This window comes from Acanthopagrus latus, chromosome 15, assembly GCF_904848185.1.
Source record: "Acanthopagrus latus isolate v.2019 chromosome 15, fAcaLat1.1, whole genome shotgun sequence".
Taxonomy (NCBI): Eukaryota; Metazoa; Chordata; class Actinopteri; order Spariformes; family Sparidae; genus Acanthopagrus; species Acanthopagrus latus.
Window position 1 is genome coordinate 4,018,307 of NC_051053.1, and position 19,148 is coordinate 4,037,454.

The window sequence follows — 19,148 nt, forward strand, 5'->3', positions numbered from 1 at the left end:
ATGTCTTCACCGATTTTCAGATAGCCTTTTTTTTAGCTTATGAGAAGTTTTACAAATGTGAAACCTCCATGGATCTAAAATTCCTAACAGAAAGAGTCACTGAGAAAACCTTGCCTTGTGCACACCAGGGGAGTGTCAAGGCTACACTGCTAGCACAGGAGCTCTGGACCGGGATGGGGCTAGCTGGTTAGCACGCTAGCTTCAGTGGTCGTATCTGTAGTAGCCTTAAATGGACCTTTATCACAGTGGACAGTTTGACATGTCAAAGCAAGGAAAGCACAGGTGTGACCATTGACGATGGCACCACTCTATTAAATGTCCCTGTCGGTCCTGCCAGTGAGCCAGCATGCTCAATAACACAGGTCTAGACCCAACTCACCTACATGGAAAGCAGCCATCATATAGGGTATAACTTCCACCTGCATTTTCCATGAAAATGGTCTACAGGCTTACACAGACACATCATGAGAACTGCTGCTTCTTCACATTCTGCTGATAATTACAGTATTTTTTTGTATGTTTTCATCTAAACATCTTTACTTATTGCACATGTAATATAGAGCTACCACAACCTTCTCTTGTTAAACATGGTGTAAGCTCTCATCAGTGGATTGAAAAGTGATCTCTTGTCATGGTGCTTCCTCAGCTGGACCTCAGTGTGATTATGAGGATTTGTGTATTTTGCATATGTCTTTGAGGATGAAGACCTTTTTTTTTCTCTCAAGGTGATTATTGTAGGAATTGAATCCAATCTCGTTGGAGCTCTTGAAACAGGCTCCACGGTCATATTGATTCAGAGTTTGTGTTCTTACAATGGGTCGTGGAGGTGATGAGGACTGTGCAGATGGATTGAAGATACATATTTGCGAGCAGCAGCAGTAGCAGCAGCAGCAACCCTGAGCGTCCTCGGCGGTGCGCTCGCAGCGTGAGAGGCGGTGGAGCGCAGGAGTTGTCTCGACTCTTCAGTGGCCAGTCTGACGGCCTGCCTGCGTCCTTGGAGAGGAAGAGCTGCTGTAATTGGTTTCTCAATGAAGGATCATCAGCAGCTCCCCGGGGGCTCGGCGGACTGTAGCGTGGCGCTGCTCTCTCCACCGTCCGCTGCCCGCCGCTCAGCACCGCTCCTTGCTCGCTTCTGCTCAAACTAACAAGTGGGCTGTGGAGGGGACCCTCGGATCATCATCATCATCATCATCATCATCATCATCATCATCACCACCACCCTGCGTGTACTTCAGAGGGGGCTTGGGGGGGGAGGGGGGGGGAGGGATATTTGTGTGTGTTTTTTTCACAACCTGAGCGAGTGGCTGGCTGGGAGTTAACACCGCCTGCGTCCGTAATCGCGGAAAAGTTGAACGCAGATTTTTCAACATGAGTGAGCTGGAGGACGACTTTGCTAAGATCCTGCTGCTGAAAGAGGAGAGGATACGGGACTTGGAGAGGCGTCTGGCGGACAGGGAGGACGAGATCCAGGAACTCAAGAGGAAATTACACAAATGTCAGTCCGTACTGCCCAGCGCGGAACTTATTGGACCGAGGACCCGCCGGGCGCAGGGCATCTCCGCGGAGCCGCAGACGCACCAGGATCTGTCCAGGCAGGCGTTTCGGAAATATGCCAAGACGGACTGGTAAGACTCTTTCAGCCGGATACTTCATTGTGTGCCCCGACTTAAAAATACCGTTTTTGGTCATTTCAGCACAACTGAGATTTAAACCATGCTTTCACACACACACACACACACACACACACACACACACACACACACACACACACACACACACACACACACACACACCCCAGTGCACTGCAGTGTCCTGTCTCCACAAAGCTTGTGTTTTTTCCCCCACCTTTCCTCTGTAAATGGGAGATGGAGACGTTTTGCCATGAATGGACGGGCACTTTCATTCGTGGGGCCAATGACGCAGCTCCGAGACGAGCTTCAGAAAGAGCTCCTAATTGATCAGATCCATCATGGCAGTCCCCCGGGACTCAGGCAGGAGGAAGTGCGATGCATTATTGGCTTTTAGTAGCTGGACGCTGAGGACCCGGAGTGCATGTCTGAGGATATTTAATACTCCATTAGAAAACACTTTGTTTGACCATATGCTTCCTTCATCACCTTTAGGTGCCCGTTTTTAGCTCCACAGTATGTTTTCTCTTGATTTTTGAGGGTTTCATATGTTTCATTGTTCGGCGCCACTTTAACACAGATGATCTGCCCTCCAAAGTTGACAGTCATTTTTTGGAGAAGAAATACCAAGTCAGAATTTAACCTTTACAATAGTAATGAGGTCATACATACATCCCCCCATGACTGAATAAACAAGGTGTTCTCAGAGGAAAATAAGGTCCCAGAACACTGTTTGAAGCTAGAAAGATGGCAGGGTCCGCCACATGTAAACAAAGTAAAACAGTATGAAATTGTGTTGTCCTTTGTCATGACAGCAGATCTTTCTCTTTGTCCTCTGATTTAAACTTCTTTCCCCAAGTTGAATTATGTGCCTTTTATTCAAGCACTGAGCTTACCATAATGGGTTCATATTTTCGTTTTTCTATAGTAAGAGAGCCTCTTGTCCCAATAGCTCATGTTTGTATATTTTTTATTCTCAAGTCTTGTTGATCTTTGAGTGTTTACTAAGAGGTCTCTACCCGCTGTAATTACTCCTAGGAAAAGGTTGAACACTCTCCATCTTCATATTTTCATTTCTCAGTCTCTATTATCACAATCCCATCAGGATTGATGACCTGCAATGGCACACAAACACAATTGCTTACTCAATTTATTCAAGAGACAATTGGGGTTAATTGTGTTACGACGGCTAGACAGTTTCCACCCTTCACTTGCTTTAGTGAACTGCATACAGGGAGGATCCACATTAACTGCTGTTCAGTGCCCGTAAAAAGTCCACACAAAGAGGGCACAATAATGACTTGAATGGAGTATGGTGGTCATGAATGAGCCAGGTTCATTGATAAATAATGACAAACACGGCACTTTCAAGAGAAATCCTCACTGATCGTCTCTTGTCAGCCTTTTTATAGGTAGGCCTACAGGGTTCATTCAGAAAATGGTCAGATTGAGCATCAGCTGATAGGACAAGTTAACAAGTGGACAAGTTACATATAAAGCGAGTGAGAAGTGAATCCATTTGTGTCTGGAGGAAGAGGAGGGCCTCCACCTGCACCACCGGGCTGCCTAGGGGTCGGAGAACGTGTGACCCCCATCAGAGTCAGGACGTGGCACCAGCCGCCGGCCTGCCCGGCTCATCGGATTACCGCAGCATGGCGCAACGGATCCTGTTTCTATCGATCTGCATAGGAAAAGGGCTGAGCTGGATGGTTAGAGAGGTGAAATATAAAGCGCAGGGGTGCTTTGAAGGACAGTGGGTGGGCCTTTTGATGATGGGTGGATGTGAGGATGCAACATTGGACCGGGGGGGGAGAGAGCCTGAACCCTCCGCCTCTAACCATCATATTCTGCTATGTCCTATATAAAAGCTATGATGGAGAGCTTGCTGCTGCTCCAGCTTTGTGCCCTCCTCTTGATGGAGATAAAAGAAAATACAGTTAATTAACTGGGGGAGAAAGGAGACGCTTTATTAGAAGAGTGTTTGCAAAACTGTTTTTTTAAAAATCATTTTTAATCATCATTTTTAATCATCATTTAATTGGAATAATTTTATCAGCCACTTAACTACAGTGTCTGTTAAGTGTCTGTTCACACAGTCGCTTTATCCGCTAAATTCTCAGAACAAGCTGAAATTGACACCTTTTTTTATTCTCTGTGATGTCTGAACACAGGTTTTGCATTGGTTGCTAAGGCCACTGATGTGCATTTGTTTTCCCTTGTTGCACACAAGGCCACTGTACATGTTAGTACTGACAACCATACATCCTACAACACTCAAGGACTCATAGAAGAGTTGGCCATTTTTGCCACCTTGTTGTTGTTTGCCTGTGTCGATGCACTCACCCGCCACAAGAGGGCAGCTGTGATCTTCCATTGGACCAGCTGTCTCTGTCTAGGGTTGTTTACATGCTTCCAGTCAGGAAAAATATGCTTTTTTTTTAAACCACACAAACATGCCCTCACACCAAACACATCTATCTTTACAGCTGAAGTAATCTGCTTTTTGTTGTCGCTGTCAGCCCTCTGACTCCCCATCCTCTCAGCCCAGTAATTGCTGCTGTAGCCTCAGTAGCTCCTCACCCTATCAGATTGTCCTTGGCAGTTTATCCTCCTGAATTTGTCCAAAGCGCATGAGGAAAAATGCTTCTCGCCGAGCTTCAGATGACTCACTGGGATAATATGGACAGACACCAGCAGAGTCCACGAGATTAGATGAGGAATGTGGCGGAGCTGCTGTGGAGACCTGTGAGCCTCAGCAGCTTTGGTTCGACGGTCTGTATGATGATTCTCCCTTTATTTTTTCATTTTGCCTCGAGCACCTTTACTTGCTTCCCTTTGGAATCTGGCACAACAATGGATGACTGGGCAGGGACTGAATTATTGCTCTCCACTTTTAGACACATCAGTTGCCGACCAAAGTTTAAAGGGACGCTGTGTAGTTTTAAGAGAATAAATTCAAAGTCAGAATTTCAATATTTACATTATTAATGAGGTAAATATTTATCTTTTAGATAACTGATTAAAGAAGCTCTTCTCAGAGGAAAATAGGGGTCGACAGAACACTGAAATATGCAGGGTCTGCCAAGTATGATAATATCATACTTTACAAAGTAAATCGGTTTGACATCATGTCATGAAAACAGATCATTTGTTTATTTATTTTGTGTAGGCACAAAATATCTTTCTCCTCTAATTAAAATGTTCTCATCCCCCAAACTACATAATGTACCTTTAATTGAAGCATTGAGCATACCATCATGGGTTCATATTTTCATTTCAAAAATGCAAGAGCGCCTCCTCTCCCAGTAGCTCTTGTTTATTTTTACATTGGGGTTCATTAAGTTTCCATCACCATCAGCTTCCATTAAGGCTCCTCTGCTCGTCTATTTGTAACTCAGCCGCCTCAGGGCGAGTTGCGTAGGTATGATGACATGGTTCCCCGAGCAGTGGCTCTCTCACTGAGTCCATTATTCATGTGAGACAAGCGCGGCTCCCTCTGGAGTGGCAGTCAGACTGCACCGTGCCACAGATTCCTGTAGGCGCCCTTCTCGCCATGCGCGCTCTCTCCGGGTCGCAGCCTGACGCACTCGGGGAGGACGACCATCCGCTGTCACACAGCCGAGGGAGAGGGAGAGAAATAGAGAGAGAGGGAGAGGGACAGAGAGAGAGAGGGAGAGAGAGAGAGAGAGAGAGAGAGGGAGGTGAAACTTTGCGTAATTGTGGTTGAGACGCTTTCACCTTGGCGTTCACCGAGCATACCTTCGCTTAAATCCCGAACATCCGCTGGATCCAGAGAGGAGGAAGAGGAGTGAGGAATCCTCCCCTCCAGAGAGACGGGGGCTACATCCTCTGAAGCCGTTCATGCCTGATAAAGTTTACGCGCAGCGTGGTAGAGGAGAGAGGATAAAGACTCAACTGCGCTCCTTTCGGTAAACTTATTTGGGAAGTCGATTGGAAATGGGCACCTTGCGCGACCTCCAGTACGCGCTCCAAGAGAAGATCGAGGAGCTGCGCCAGAGGGACGCGCTCATCGACGAGCTGGAGCTGGAGCTCGACCAGAAGGACGAGCTCATCCAGAGACTACAGAACGAGCTGGACAAATATCGCTCCGTTATCAAACCGGCAACCCAGCAGGTCCACAAGCAGAGCGAGCTGCACGAGCAGCAGCGGACCAAGAGGCAGGCGATTTCGGCCGAACCCACCGCCTTCGACATCCAGGATCTCAGCCATGTCACCCTACCTTTCTACCCCAAAAGCCCACAGTAGGTGTCAGAATGCAAAAACGCATTATATTCACGATTTTCTGTCACATTTTGCGTTGGCCGCTGCGCTCCGGTGCGGGCTCATTCACCCTTTGTCACCTTTTCTGATGCCTGTGCGTAATTTGACGTACGGCCCAGCAGGTATGGCACCTGTAGCACATATGGATGAGGGGGTATTCTTTAACACACACACACACACACACACACACACACACACACACACACACACACACACACACACACACACACACACACACAGAGTTTAAGATAATGTGATAGTAGGATGATTATGAAGATGAGAGAGAGAAATATTATCAGGAGACTGTCATCAGTGACAGACATCAATGAGATTATCAGCAGCCCACCGATATATCAATAATCCTGATTATAGCCCAACATGAGCGAGAGAGAGATTAAATGCCATCCAGTGACAGGGAATAATAGGCTGTAGAGCAGCTCTGCATAATGTACCAGTGTGTATTTTATACAAGATGTGCCTGTGTGACAGGCTCTCTGTGCATGTTTACCTTATCATCTGTCTTGAGACTGCCTGACTCTTTTGCTCTCTCTCTCTCTCTCTCTCTCTGTCTTCTTTTCAAACTGGAGCAAACACACTTCCACCTTTCCTGCTCGACTCGGTCTGCTCCTCCAACTGGCACCAAAATAGCCCTGTGTTGTGAAATGAAGCAGCCGCCTGTTGAGTTTGAACTTTAAGGTTGTGTTAGTCTGAATCGGGACACTTATCTTCCCCCTCGGTGGACAGTAAGAATACTTGCCAAAAACAACGTGCAGTAAAATTTGTAAAGCATTAAAATGCATACTGTGTAGTCAAGTCACTCAGCATCAGCAGATTGGAGTGTTCAAATTAAAATCATTGGCACATTATTGACTTTAAATCCATTGTAGCATCACCTGAAATGTTTCTATTCTCAGACTTTTGCGACCTTTGCGGCGAGATTAGAATTGTCGACACAAACAAAGCTCCGAGGATTTCATCCACAGCGATCCAGAAATAAAAAGGGATTATTCATCCGAGCAGAAAAGACCGTTAGTCTCTGTTGCACCGGTCAGCTGGAAGTGTGTTAGAGAAAAAACCCCAAGAGCTTTTCTCGTGTGTCTGTATAAACACGAGACCCCGGACGCATTTGGATTGGCGTATGAGGTTAACACAAGAGTTTTCATCCAAAAGCTTTCAACTCCATGTTCCTGTTTCCATTAAGAGAATTCCCAAAGAGGGCTTTAGTGAACAAAACAAGACAAAACAAGATTGCAGCAAGATTCATTTGTCCTGCATGTTGATATTTGTTTTTTTTTTTCTTAACCCCATGAATAATTTGATGCCCTGGCTTTAATCATCTGTCAGTGGTGAAAGGGTCATTTGAGACACGACAATGAAAGTAATGAGTGGCAGAGGTTTTGAATGATTGCATGATTCCTGATGATAATCCTCACAGGGAATCTGAAAGGAAATTACATGATGGCATTGAAAACTAACCAAGGGGCTGTCTGAACTTCCATAAAAGCCTCTTAACAACAGCTTTAATCTTCTGCCGAGCATCCGCTGCACCTTTTCATACACTTGGTCTGACATAGGATGATAATTGCGCACAATATCTCTCTTCTAATAAGCAATGAATTATGACTGAAAAGCAGACAGGCTGCTGAATGCAAATGACTCGAGGTCAGGCGCAGTTCTCTTATTTGTTTGGAGATGTGTGCTTCGGCCGCTCGCGAAACTTAATGTTTTTCTCTTGATGTACCACAATTTCTTTCAAAGTTATTTTGGAGTTTTTTAGGACTCTTCAAATTCTTGTTATTTCTCAACTGAGCATAGAGAGTATTTCTTAAAAAAAAAAAAAAAAAAAAGAAAAAAAAGAAATGCAAGTGCCCTCCTGGGATGAAAAATAGCTCCATTACATTTTCATTTTGTTTTGGTTACTGAAGCGTAGCAGGACTGCCTGTTGGATTTGGCCAAATGTTTATATTTTTCTTTCATTCCCACCCACTTTGTCTTCTTTACAAGGCCCACAGAGCGTTTATTATACATAAGCTCTCCCGCTTTCTGCTTCCTATTTCTGTTAGCCTCTCCCACTTCTCTGCTATCCCGCTTCTTTTTTCCTCCTAAAAGAGCATATTTTCTCCTTTTAAGGAAGGCTGACCTTGCTCAGCCCCAGACTTCACTAGAGGATGAAGGCAAATATATCATCCTCACAAAGAAGAGGCCGGCAGATGTTTTTTTAAGGGTCTGGTTGGAGCACGTTGCTCACTCAATGAGGCTCAAGTCGGGGTGATCCTGAAATCTCTTGGCTGTAAATATAACAGAAACAGGGTCAAGGAGGCAGATTTTCAATGTGGAAACTAATCAACAATTTGTTCCTGTTACTCAGTTAAAAACACAGAGCCCTGCCGTCTCTGAATACAATTAAGACAATGGTAAAGCATCAGTAACACAGTTAGAATCATTACAGTAAAAAAAAAAACAAAACAAAACAAAAAAAAAACCAACAACATCACTTCACACCTTCATTAAAGTTTATTCCCAAATACCTAGTGAGAGCTGTCGACATTAAATCTGAATCTCCTCCTTGAACGGTGTCTGCTGAAGAAAGGGAAGGGGGTTTGGGAAGCACAGTGCACATCTTAATATAGATTGAGGGGTGGGAATTTAAAAATAGGTTCAGCACCTCAGTCATTTCTTTTTTATCCCCAGGAGTAGCTTGTTCCGACTCTCATGGGCAGAATAAAACATATCTAGTGAGGCACCTTAAGATTGTCAGGGTTGCTCCGTTGGTGAAGCAGCTTCTCTGTGCTACAGGAGGTTTAAATCAGTTCAAATTCTGAAACTTTGAAACCCTTTCATGTTTCTCATATCTGTAAAATGTCTAACAGAGGAGAAATTCAAAAATGGTGCTGCAACACGAAGCAGCCCTATTGCCAGAACGATGTTGGCTAAATGCGGTTCTGCAAAACTAAATGGTTCGAAAGTAATTCTTATGTTTGATTTTTTTGTTTCCCACTTATCACAATGCTGTGATTGTGCTCTGCTTAGGCTCAGGTACAAATATCACTTGGTTAGGGTCAGGAGAACATTGCAGTTTGCTTTAAAATACCTGCTTTGTTCACATAAGAAATTCCTGGAAATGGTCCAACTATAATCGCGAGACTGATATGTCAATCCAGAAATGATGAAACGTCCCTGAGGAATCAAGCAGGAAGTTACTGTGTTCTGCTTGTTTGTACTTATGTAAGCAATTAGTTTTTTGTCATCCAATAGACTGTGACACCTAGCTAGCTAGTCTGTAGTAATTTAGTTCATCACATTGATCCACAAACCTCACTGCTGTCAGTAAGAGCAGAGCTGTTACGGCATCCACAAGCCTCGAAACCCTGATAGAGAATTCATCACGCTGTTGAATGATAAACACCAACATTATGAAGTCCATAGTGTCAGCAATATCTCAACATGCTATCTGAGACCCACACCAAAACATTTTCAGCTAATGATGAAACAATGATGCACTTGAATCGTCTGTCGTGTAAAGATGAGCAAAGTAGTGAAGACCCAAATGTAGACACAGGCAAGGTAGGCAGGTAAAAGAAGAAAAGGAGAGATTTAATGATAAATCCAAAGGTCCAAAATCCCAGATCAAAAGAGCAGGCAACAAAAGGAAAGTCTGAGAAAAAACTGAAGAGAACAAACCAGAAGCACAGACAGCACACGAGAACCGGGGGACAGGCACAGGAACACAGGAATAAGTAACAGATGTGTACAGAAATAGAAGGAAAAAGACCAAGACAGGAAGTGGAAAGTCACAACAAGACACATGAGAATATAACTACAAAATAAAACAGAAAGTAGCCCCAAACCCTTACCATGTAGAGACAGAAATGTACATTTAGCAATGAAAGCTGCCTTCTTAGTGGCATCAGTTTTTTTTGTCAGATTTGATGATGGTCTTTGGATTTAACACAGAAGCATGCAAGTGTCCTTAAAAGTTTGATTACCCACATATGCCTATAGAACTCAGAAAATGAATCTAAAAAACCCTGGGCATGACTGATATTGCATCAGGGCAGACATTGAAGTTTTATTTGTGTGGTTGTGTTTGTGCAGCTTGTGTAGGATGCTGCTGCAGGCTGAGAGCAGGCCAGACAAGCCTGTGTGTGGTGGGAACCCTGCAACGTAAATGCCCTCCAGGTTATTTGCTCTTTTAGCTATAAGAGGCAATTCACCAGTAGCTACTGTCAGGGGATGGAGAGAGCTCTATGCTTTTTTTCATTTTTTTTTTATATGAATTAGTGTATAAAAGCTCCACTACTACTCAGTAGGAGGGGACTCCTTGTGGGATTAACCTTGATACATATAATTAACCTCATTCATCCAGCTGACACTCTGTCAAGACAAACCACGCAGCACTCAGAGGAGCGGCTCTAAATCTGCTGATGACATGCTTTCAGTGTATGAGTGATCTCGACTCACTTGACATAGAGTCCGGGCAGATTTCTCTCACATCTCTTGACATTTCTCCTGTGTCCAAATAGATCCGCACTACTCTCGCTTTGACGTTTTTCAGCCCTCACTGCGTCTGGCCTTCATTCACCTGTTGCTGTCAACACACGGACACTTTTTAATGGATAATGGTCCGCCAATGTTGAAAATGATAATTTTACATAATGTCCCCTTTCATAATGTTGCCTACTTTCATACGCCCTTGCTTTTCTTTTCAGCTTTTCAGCTTTTCTGACAAAGTGCTCTTTTACCTGCACAGAAAGCTGCACCTTGACAATGGCACATTGGCGCTACAGTTAATCATGTTTTCTCCTTCCCTTGCATGGCATTGCAAAAAATACTTACCCGAGGTATGCCCTAATGATTCTGCAGTCTGAAGGCCAATTTGGCTTGCAGAAAAGCACCTGTGAGAGGAAAGAATCTGCTTCCATTAGGCATGGATTTTTGCAATTTATTGACTTGTTGGAGCATTTGCAGGAAATTAAAAAAAGGTTTCACCTTGACATCTTTGAAATTGAGATATGTTTTTGAACAGCTACTGTGCAGTTTGAGTGAGACCTTGATTGCTTTGAAATTAGAAACATGCCAACCTGTGAGCTAGTCAGCACGGATTTAAAAAAAAAAATGTTTTATTGTCTCTGCCAGGCATTTGTGTCACACCATATTTGTTTTACCTTGTCTCCAGGTCTAAGGATCTGATCAAGGAGGCCATCTTGGACAATGACTTCATGAAGAACTTGGAGCTGTCTCAGATCCAAGAGATCGTGGACTGCATGTACCCTGTGGAGTATGGAAAGGACAGCTGTATCATTAAGGAGGGCGATGTGGGCTCACTGGTCTATGTCATGGAAGGTAAAAGCACACAGTAGAAAGACTGGAGAACCCCTAAAAAAGAAGCACTTAATTACATTAAAGAAGATAAAATAGGGTATGTGTTAATATAGTATATTAAACTGGCAATAGATAAGTTGTTTGCTCTAAAGGACACATATCAGGCTCATTATCAGGTTGATAATTTAATTTGGTACTACTAGAACAGGTTAACCTGCTTCAATGCTAAACAAAAACACACATCAGCTTTCTCTTACTGTCCAGAGCTGCACAACTCCCTTCGTCTGAATCGCTCTGTTTTAGCTCCTGTCCTGTTTTTAGGCCCACTCTCCCAAATACTCAGTCTCCTCTGATTGGTCAGCTCACACATGCACCACTGAGCCAACACCACTAACAACAGAACAGCTTTGCTTAATCAGTTCTTACTAGCCGTGAGGCATAAACTAGTGTGATGTCACAGAATTGGTGGGGCTACTGACGAGGCATTTCAGGAGCTTTGTTTCCTGTGGGAGAGAGGAGCTTCCGTTGGTGTTTTAACTTCAAGATATTTTCCATGCACAAGAACACATACCAAACACTTTAGCAAAGGAAACAAACTAGAGTGTCTGGAGACATTCAAGAGGACTGTCATGACAATGAAAGAAAATGAATGAAAGAGCATTATTGATGAGTTTCTGAAGGGCTATGAGCTTAAACTCAAAACTACAGCTGTGTGATGCTTTATGATTCACTCACATCCCATTGATTTTATTCTGAGTGATGCTGTGGGCCTGCTGTGTCCTTTATGTTTTAGCTGAATTGTTTCAGCATGTGGTTTTTGGATTCCTTTTTCGTTTGTTTGGTTTTTTTTTTAGATTTTTTTTTATAAGAGCATAGATGATACAGAGTGCGGGAGCTCTGATGACAGGAACAGGAGCACAAGATCCTATCTCCCTGGAGCTGATGGGATTTGTGGAAAGGGCATTCTTGCTCCATGATTTGTGACAAGGGACAATGCCTTAAAATGTTCGGAGATCCATTGTCCCTGACAATGTCCCTGACAATGGATCTGACCTCAGGGAAAATAGACTTAGTCAATGCCTGCCTGCAGTTGAGCATTACGTAGAGGTGAACTTTGACATTCAGAAACAAAACACAGATTGAAATATAGAAATATTAAATGTATAAATCTAAATGTATAAAGCTAAACGACATGGCAGAACAAAGTGAGAGAGAAAGAGAACAAAGAAAGTGTGATGAAAAAAGCTGGAATCATTTGTTGGTATATATTTTGTTGGTGGCATTTAAAGGTTAGAATTTTTCTGGGAAGACGACCGCTGATATTGATTAATCCTCCTATTGTTTCATTTCCGCCATTTGATTATGGGGTGGGCAAGACATTTCCTGGAGGCCCCATTTGGCTAAACATTGTTAACAATAGATCTGTGGGACTAAAATAAGAAGACAGCAATTTTACTAAACAAAGCAATACTTTTTTTTGTTTTGTTTATTTCTACTGCAAATCTGTAACTCCATGAGAGGATACTCTTCAGTCAGAGGGAAGGCCAGATATTTCACTTCTGAAAGGACTCTAGAGAGGCAGCATCTCTATTTGGATTCTCAGAGAAGTGTTATGGATGCTTTATGTCTTCATTCGTTCTTTAGTGAGTTACCGTGTCTGGATTCAACGGCCTTTTGTGGCACATATAAGATCTGTGACTTTAAAGGTTATTCTGTTAGGGAGATGACTCAGTCATACTGATCGCTACAATAGCTATGGTCTTTTACTGTGTTTTTACTATGATTGAAATGAATACCGCTGTCATAGAGAAGGTAAACTTATATAAAGTATGATATGAATAAATCTTTAGTTTAGTTGTTTACTTGGATCAATAAAAGTATTTGACAGTTAGACACCAGACCACCAGACAACTGTCCTAGAAGCTTTGAATAATCACATTTTGGGGAAAGAAACAATTTAAATAATATTGAAACAAATATTTAATGCTACTACTAATCGACCTACATTGGGTTTTATTTTTTAAAGAAAAGCTGATTTAGTTCTGTTGCGTGGAAAGAGCTGTCCAAAGGTCCATCAATCTGACATACTTTACACTATAACAAGACAGCACAACTGGAAGCTTGTTCATTTTCTGGATGCAAACAGTTAAAGGCCAAAAGCTAATTAATAAACTTACTGAACTTGAAGGTGGATTCAGATCAACTCAGGCATAGCTTAGTGTGAAACTTTAACCTCCACCTCCAAGTTGCTTCAACTGAATGTTGAGAGGCAGGAGAGAAAACGTTTGCATCATATTCATGCTCACAGCCTACACCAAGTATGACATGCTGGAAAGACATCATGACTCCTGTCCTAATCTCATGACCAAATGCAAGCTAAACTCATGACATTCCCATTAGCCAAATCTGCATGTTGCATTTCAGGATAATAAACAAATGTGTAGCACCTGACAGAGCTATTAGGATGGCTGTAGACACTTGCATTCAGTCCCAGTACCTGCGTGTGTTCATGCGGTGCTACAGTAAAAAGCTACTTAGCGTGAAAAAAGTCCCCAGTGTTCTGCACTTGTAGTTACATTTTGCTCCCAATTCTGCCCTTCTAACAGTTCACTGTGTAATCACTGTATGAACCTTTGTTGCTAGGACAGCATCAGCAACATGGGTACCGCTAGCCATCTGGCCACTTACCAATTTGTCCTACAATCCCATATCTTAGTGCCTTAAAAAAGGTGGAGTAAAATATTAATAGGTTGGCAGGTTTTGTTTATTACTGATGTAGTAGAAATAATTGCTATATCTTGCAGTATATATTTTAAGGCCCTGAGCACTGACCTGGGTGAGGACCTATTTAATCTGTAAGGATTATTTTTCTTCCGCGCATATGAATGCAGTTTTGGAGGCCTGAACATTCCCCAAAACACACTTGTGTGTGGCCAGGGGATTCTATAGTGCCCCTTGCCTCCTACATGCACATCAAAAAAACCTTTGATTTTAGACACCATTTTTACCCATTTCCATGCCTTTTGCCTTAACAAACTCCTCCTACAGATTTAACACCACAGACTTCACATTCAGTCAGTTATCTAAAAAGTTATCTAAAGCTTTTTGGTGGTGGAGTCCATTTCGATGTTCCACCATAAAGCAGGAAGTCCTTATTACTTTAACATACAATTTCCCATCTGCACCAAATTGCTCACACATGTAGGGGGTTTGGCCCTGAATACGTCTACATATGAATATTGTTATATCCACCACCCACTGGACACAGGAAGTCACACAAACATCATCCAGTTTACATGACACTTTTCTCCACATCAGTCAGTACAACATGACATGCAAGTAACAGGTGAGCGCACCCTCCCAACGGTGACACAATCCAGTGTGCATGGAGTGAGGGCCAGTTTATTGCTGCTTGCCACTTTAATTACTAGTTTTATCTATTCTCTGTACTTGTTTATATTAGATATTTATTTGTCACACTAAAAGCTGCCATCTATGTTTCATTGTTTTTGAGACAATGTCAATAAACACCTATTCTATTCTATTCTATTCTATTCTATTCTATTCTAAAGAATGCCAGTTTGAACTCTCTCAAGTTGCAGTGATAAGGGGAAACACATAACGTTGGAACAGACTGTGAGTGAATGTCTGTCCTTCGTGTTCCCTCTTCTTCTTCATTTGCATGGTTTCTTTTTCTTTAGCAGTGTAGCATTTCCACAGTTCTTCCAGTTCCTCCAACGCTGCAGGATAGTTACCGGGGAAAACAATGCCTCTCCCCATTTTGGTTGCACAATGTGAGCTTACACTTACTTCCTTTGTGGCATAATTCAACCCTTATATTCAGGTGGCAGACTGAACAGCATCGGGGAAACCTTACAGGTAACCAGTATATATGTGGATTGTGTCATTTTTCTATGACCATTACACAGCAAATCAGTATTTACTACAGAATGATAAGTCAAAGCAAACAAGCTATCCAATGCCAGTTGAGCAGGACTTTTACTTGTATTGAGTATTGTTGGAAACCTTCACTTTAGCACAGGATCTGTGCACCTTGGCCACCATCCTTTACATCCCTGTTGCAAGAATGATGCCATTTGTTGCCCTTATCTGTAGACTGCAGTGAGCAGACAGATATGTAAAAAGTCTAACATATAACTGGCATTATGCAAATTAAATGCAAATTACCACCGTGGCCTGTACAACAGGGACTTTTGGAATTTGTGGAAGTATTGGAGGCTGTTACAAAGTGGGTGTATTTTTATTTAAGTGAGAGCCAACGAAAGAAATTATAAACCACATACTTAGTTATAACATCATTGTCTTCTGTTCTGTAAAAAGAAAGAGGTGCAGGTTTCACAGAAAGCCCGGACATGAACAGATGTTGACCGATGGCCTACTCATTCTGTAGGTATTATGTTGATCTGAATCTCTCCCTGTGAAGAAGACTGTGAAAAGTGGGTTGGATACCAGAGGCGACTTGTCATGTGAGGTCACAATTGAGCAAGTGTCATTGAGATGATGAATAGGTTCCTCTTGAGCTCAACAGAAAGAGAGGATCGAATGATAGGAATCTGTAAGAGAAATAATTGTTGAGGGGCTCTGTGATTTCCTTTCAGACAGTGATAGAGGAAAGAGCTGTAGCGTAATTGCAAATGTGCTTTCAATTCAACAGTGGTCATATGCCACTATTATCAAATGTATGGTTTATTATTTCACATTTTCAAATTCTTAGTGAAGGCTTTACATATTTATCTCCAGGTAACATCTTTGGCTTCACTTTCTGTTTGCCTCCCTGTTGTTAGCATCCCTCTCGTCCCTCCCTCCTGTGTGTCCCTTGTCCCTTTTTACCCTAACCATCCATGGCCTTGGCTCGTTTTGCATAGAAAACAAATGTTAAAAGCGTTAGCCTGAGGGGTGACGACTTTGTGCCAAGGTCTGTGAGAGCCCATCACAGACTGTGTCTTTTTAATCCACAGTGCCAGTAGGTCTGACTTTGCCCTGCCGTGTCAAACACAGACTGTACATCATTTTCTGAGCAAATGAAATGTTCACTGCTCGGGCAATACAGCCATTTTTATTGAGCCTTTGCAGGCTAATCATTAACGTTTTGCCATGGGGTTGGCAGTGTGTATCATGGATATTGTAACCATATGAGGCATAATTAAACCACAATAGTACAAAAAATATGTTGATAGTCATAACGTATTCTCTCCTACAGAGAGATAAGGCTGTTATACTCTAAAGAAACAACTTCAACGTAGTAAGCTGCTGATGCAGATGCACCTGATAATTAAAGATCTCACAAAACAGAATGGATCCTGGTACTGGCATGCTGCTATGATGAGGCTGCCTGCTTGGCTGTCGCCGCCTTAATGAGTGTTTGCTGTATTATCGTCGCATCCACTGGGCTGTAACTGACACCAGCCCTCCTCAAAGTATTTTGCAACCGAGCCAAAATGCTCACGTTTCCATGGAGATGAGTGAGGAGTAGTTTAATCACATCCAATTACAATCAGTTACATCCTTGTCAGTAAAACCGTCGTCATTTCTTGCATAGTCATTCTTCATCTTAATCTTATGAAGCTATGTATGCTAATACAGCTATGCAGCTTTGGTACTAACTGTCCTCTCGGAACATCGCAGGAGTGTTGGTGACAATCATGAGTAAGCCTGTTAAAGGTGTAACAGAGCCTAATCCTCAGCTTTGATAGTAGATGTGAACAGAGAATAGAGAATTTGTTTGGATGGCATTAACAAACTAGATACTGGGCCTAGGCCAAAATATAAATCTATGTGGAGCATACTATTAGTTTAGTCTGATTTTTAATTAGATAAGGTGATTATTGTGCCTGTCAGCTGTCAGCTGGGGAATCATAAAACATTTGTGTTGTCCACCAGGATAAGCTCATATTCAAAGACTGGACATAAATCTTGAGAAGTGACTGACCTATCAAATCTGAAAGTAAGCTCAAAACTGTTTATCTTTAGGGCTGCAAGTAAGTTGTCCTGAGTCCCATTATTACTGATTAATCTACAAAATATACGAAAAATAAATGATAATGATAAATAATAATAAAGTTAAACCTTTCCATCACAGTTTCCCACTGCCTAAGCAGAGGTATTTAAGTTGAATGTTTTCTCCCACCAATAGGCCAGAACCCAGAGACTATGTTGCCACTGTCTGGGAATGAACCCGGACACCGTCCTATCTGGATCCAGACCTATAACTAATTAATTTGAATTATTACATTTTGAGAGAGTGTTTCTCTGTCAACATGCAGCTTGTCTAGCCTTTAAAGCATGGGCGACCCAGGAAACTCACAGACCAATTTATTTCAATGATTTGAGATGGACAGATACACACAGAAGAGATACGAAGAGAACTCTGACGTGCTCATTCTTCCCAGTTCATAATCACCTGCCACCCTCCCCTGTAAAAGTGTGAGGATGCCTCCTGATTGCATGTAAAAAGAGGAAGAGATACTGAGTTTACATACTTATGGTTTTGGAGTTCCGTGTGATCATCATCATGCCTTTGCTAAAAATTAAAAACATCATAAAAAACATTCAATTTACATTAATAGAAGACAGAATACTGGAGAATTCGGGGCATTTGGGTTACAAGGTATAATTGTTTGGTGTTGCTAATATGAGAGTAAACATCTGGGCTGTATTTCTGTATGTGCTGTTGGAAGAGAAAGCTTAAGGGAACAGGCTTCTACTGTTTGACAACGTTATTGCAATAACATGATGGATTTGGAGGATCTCCTGTCTAGGTTCCCTGTTGCTAAATTTCTGTTTATATTTACTTAATATTCCTACGTTGTCTTGCACCTGCTATGAGAAACAGGTGCATTAAAAGAAAAAAATAAACCTCGCCAGGAGGATGTGGTCATACGTGATGCAGTCTCTGAATTATTTATATTTTCCCACATTTATCTTTTAGGGAGAACTACCCTTCTGGCCTCCCTGTATGTGTTATTAGTTGGACTTAATGTACAGGCTGTGCAGACTGAAAAGTGAGGTGAAAGAGCGGTGATGTTACAGTGTGAGTCAGCTCCTAGCCCCCAGCACTCACACTACACTGACAGTTTCTTTGACAGCTTACACTCTTAAATGTAACCATTTTGCACTGTGGACCATTTCATCCACATGGAGGTGTTCAGGGGATTCGAGAATACACCCAGGATTTGGCGTTTTCTCAAAACAAATTGGTTTGAGTCCCAATTATTTTACATGACCTGCTGTTTGGTAAGGCAAATATAATATTCTGAGAGATTTCTCCAAGAGGACTAGACATCTGAAGTGAGGCCTAAATAGCATCCTTTAATGTGTGAATGACAGAAAGCAACAATGTGCTGTTTGGAGGCTCCTTCATTTATTTTCCTTTACTGAGACAGAATAACAATGAAGAGCAATGTTTGCCTACAGTGGCTCAATATTTCTATCTTAAAGCAGAGTATCTGATGTTTTCTTGAGTCTTTTGATATGAAACTCAAGATATTTGCATGTGGAAGCATCAGATACTGATTTGTGTATATGTCTAATTAAATCTAAAACAATACTGGGAAACGGAGGCACAGGTGTTTGTTTGCATATAATTTCATGGCATAATTTATCCTGTGATAATCCGCTTGAGCATCTACTAGCAGCTTATCTCCTCCTCAGCTTGTTCTCTACCTTACAGGTGGACTTATTAAAACCTGACCTAAAAACTGATCTCCATAATGCTTGAGCTTTCACTGTTTTTCCTCCATTCTCCATTCAGAATTCTTTATTATCATTGTCACAGGTGTTACAAAGAAATTTTATTTGTGTTTATACTTATTAGGGAGCCCTTGGTGTCTAACAGCTCTTAAACCCAGACTGTCTTCATTAACTCCAGCTAGTATTAGTAATGTCATTTAGATATGA

At 42.2% G+C, this 19,148-nt stretch overlaps 1 protein-coding gene across 2 annotated transcripts in view; it reads left to right on the top strand.

The window, feature by feature from the left end:
- The first annotated feature begins 1,298 nt into the window (after window positions 1–1,298).
- Window positions 1,299–19,148, top strand: part of LOC119033936 (cGMP-dependent protein kinase 1) — a 92,385-nt gene continuing 74,535 nt past the window's right edge. The window contains exons 1-2 of one of the 2 annotated variants that reach the window (XM_037124556.1): window positions 1,299–1,625; window positions 11,086–11,252. In XM_037124556.1, coding sequence (XP_036980451.1) covers window positions 1,369–1,625; window positions 11,086–11,252 — 424 coding nt within the window. In that variant the 5' untranslated portion in view covers window positions 1,299–1,368. Of the gene's footprint in view, window positions 1,626–5,227; window positions 5,891–11,085; window positions 11,253–19,148 lie in introns of those variants that run through there. The other variant, XM_037124555.1, reaches the window with a different exon arrangement.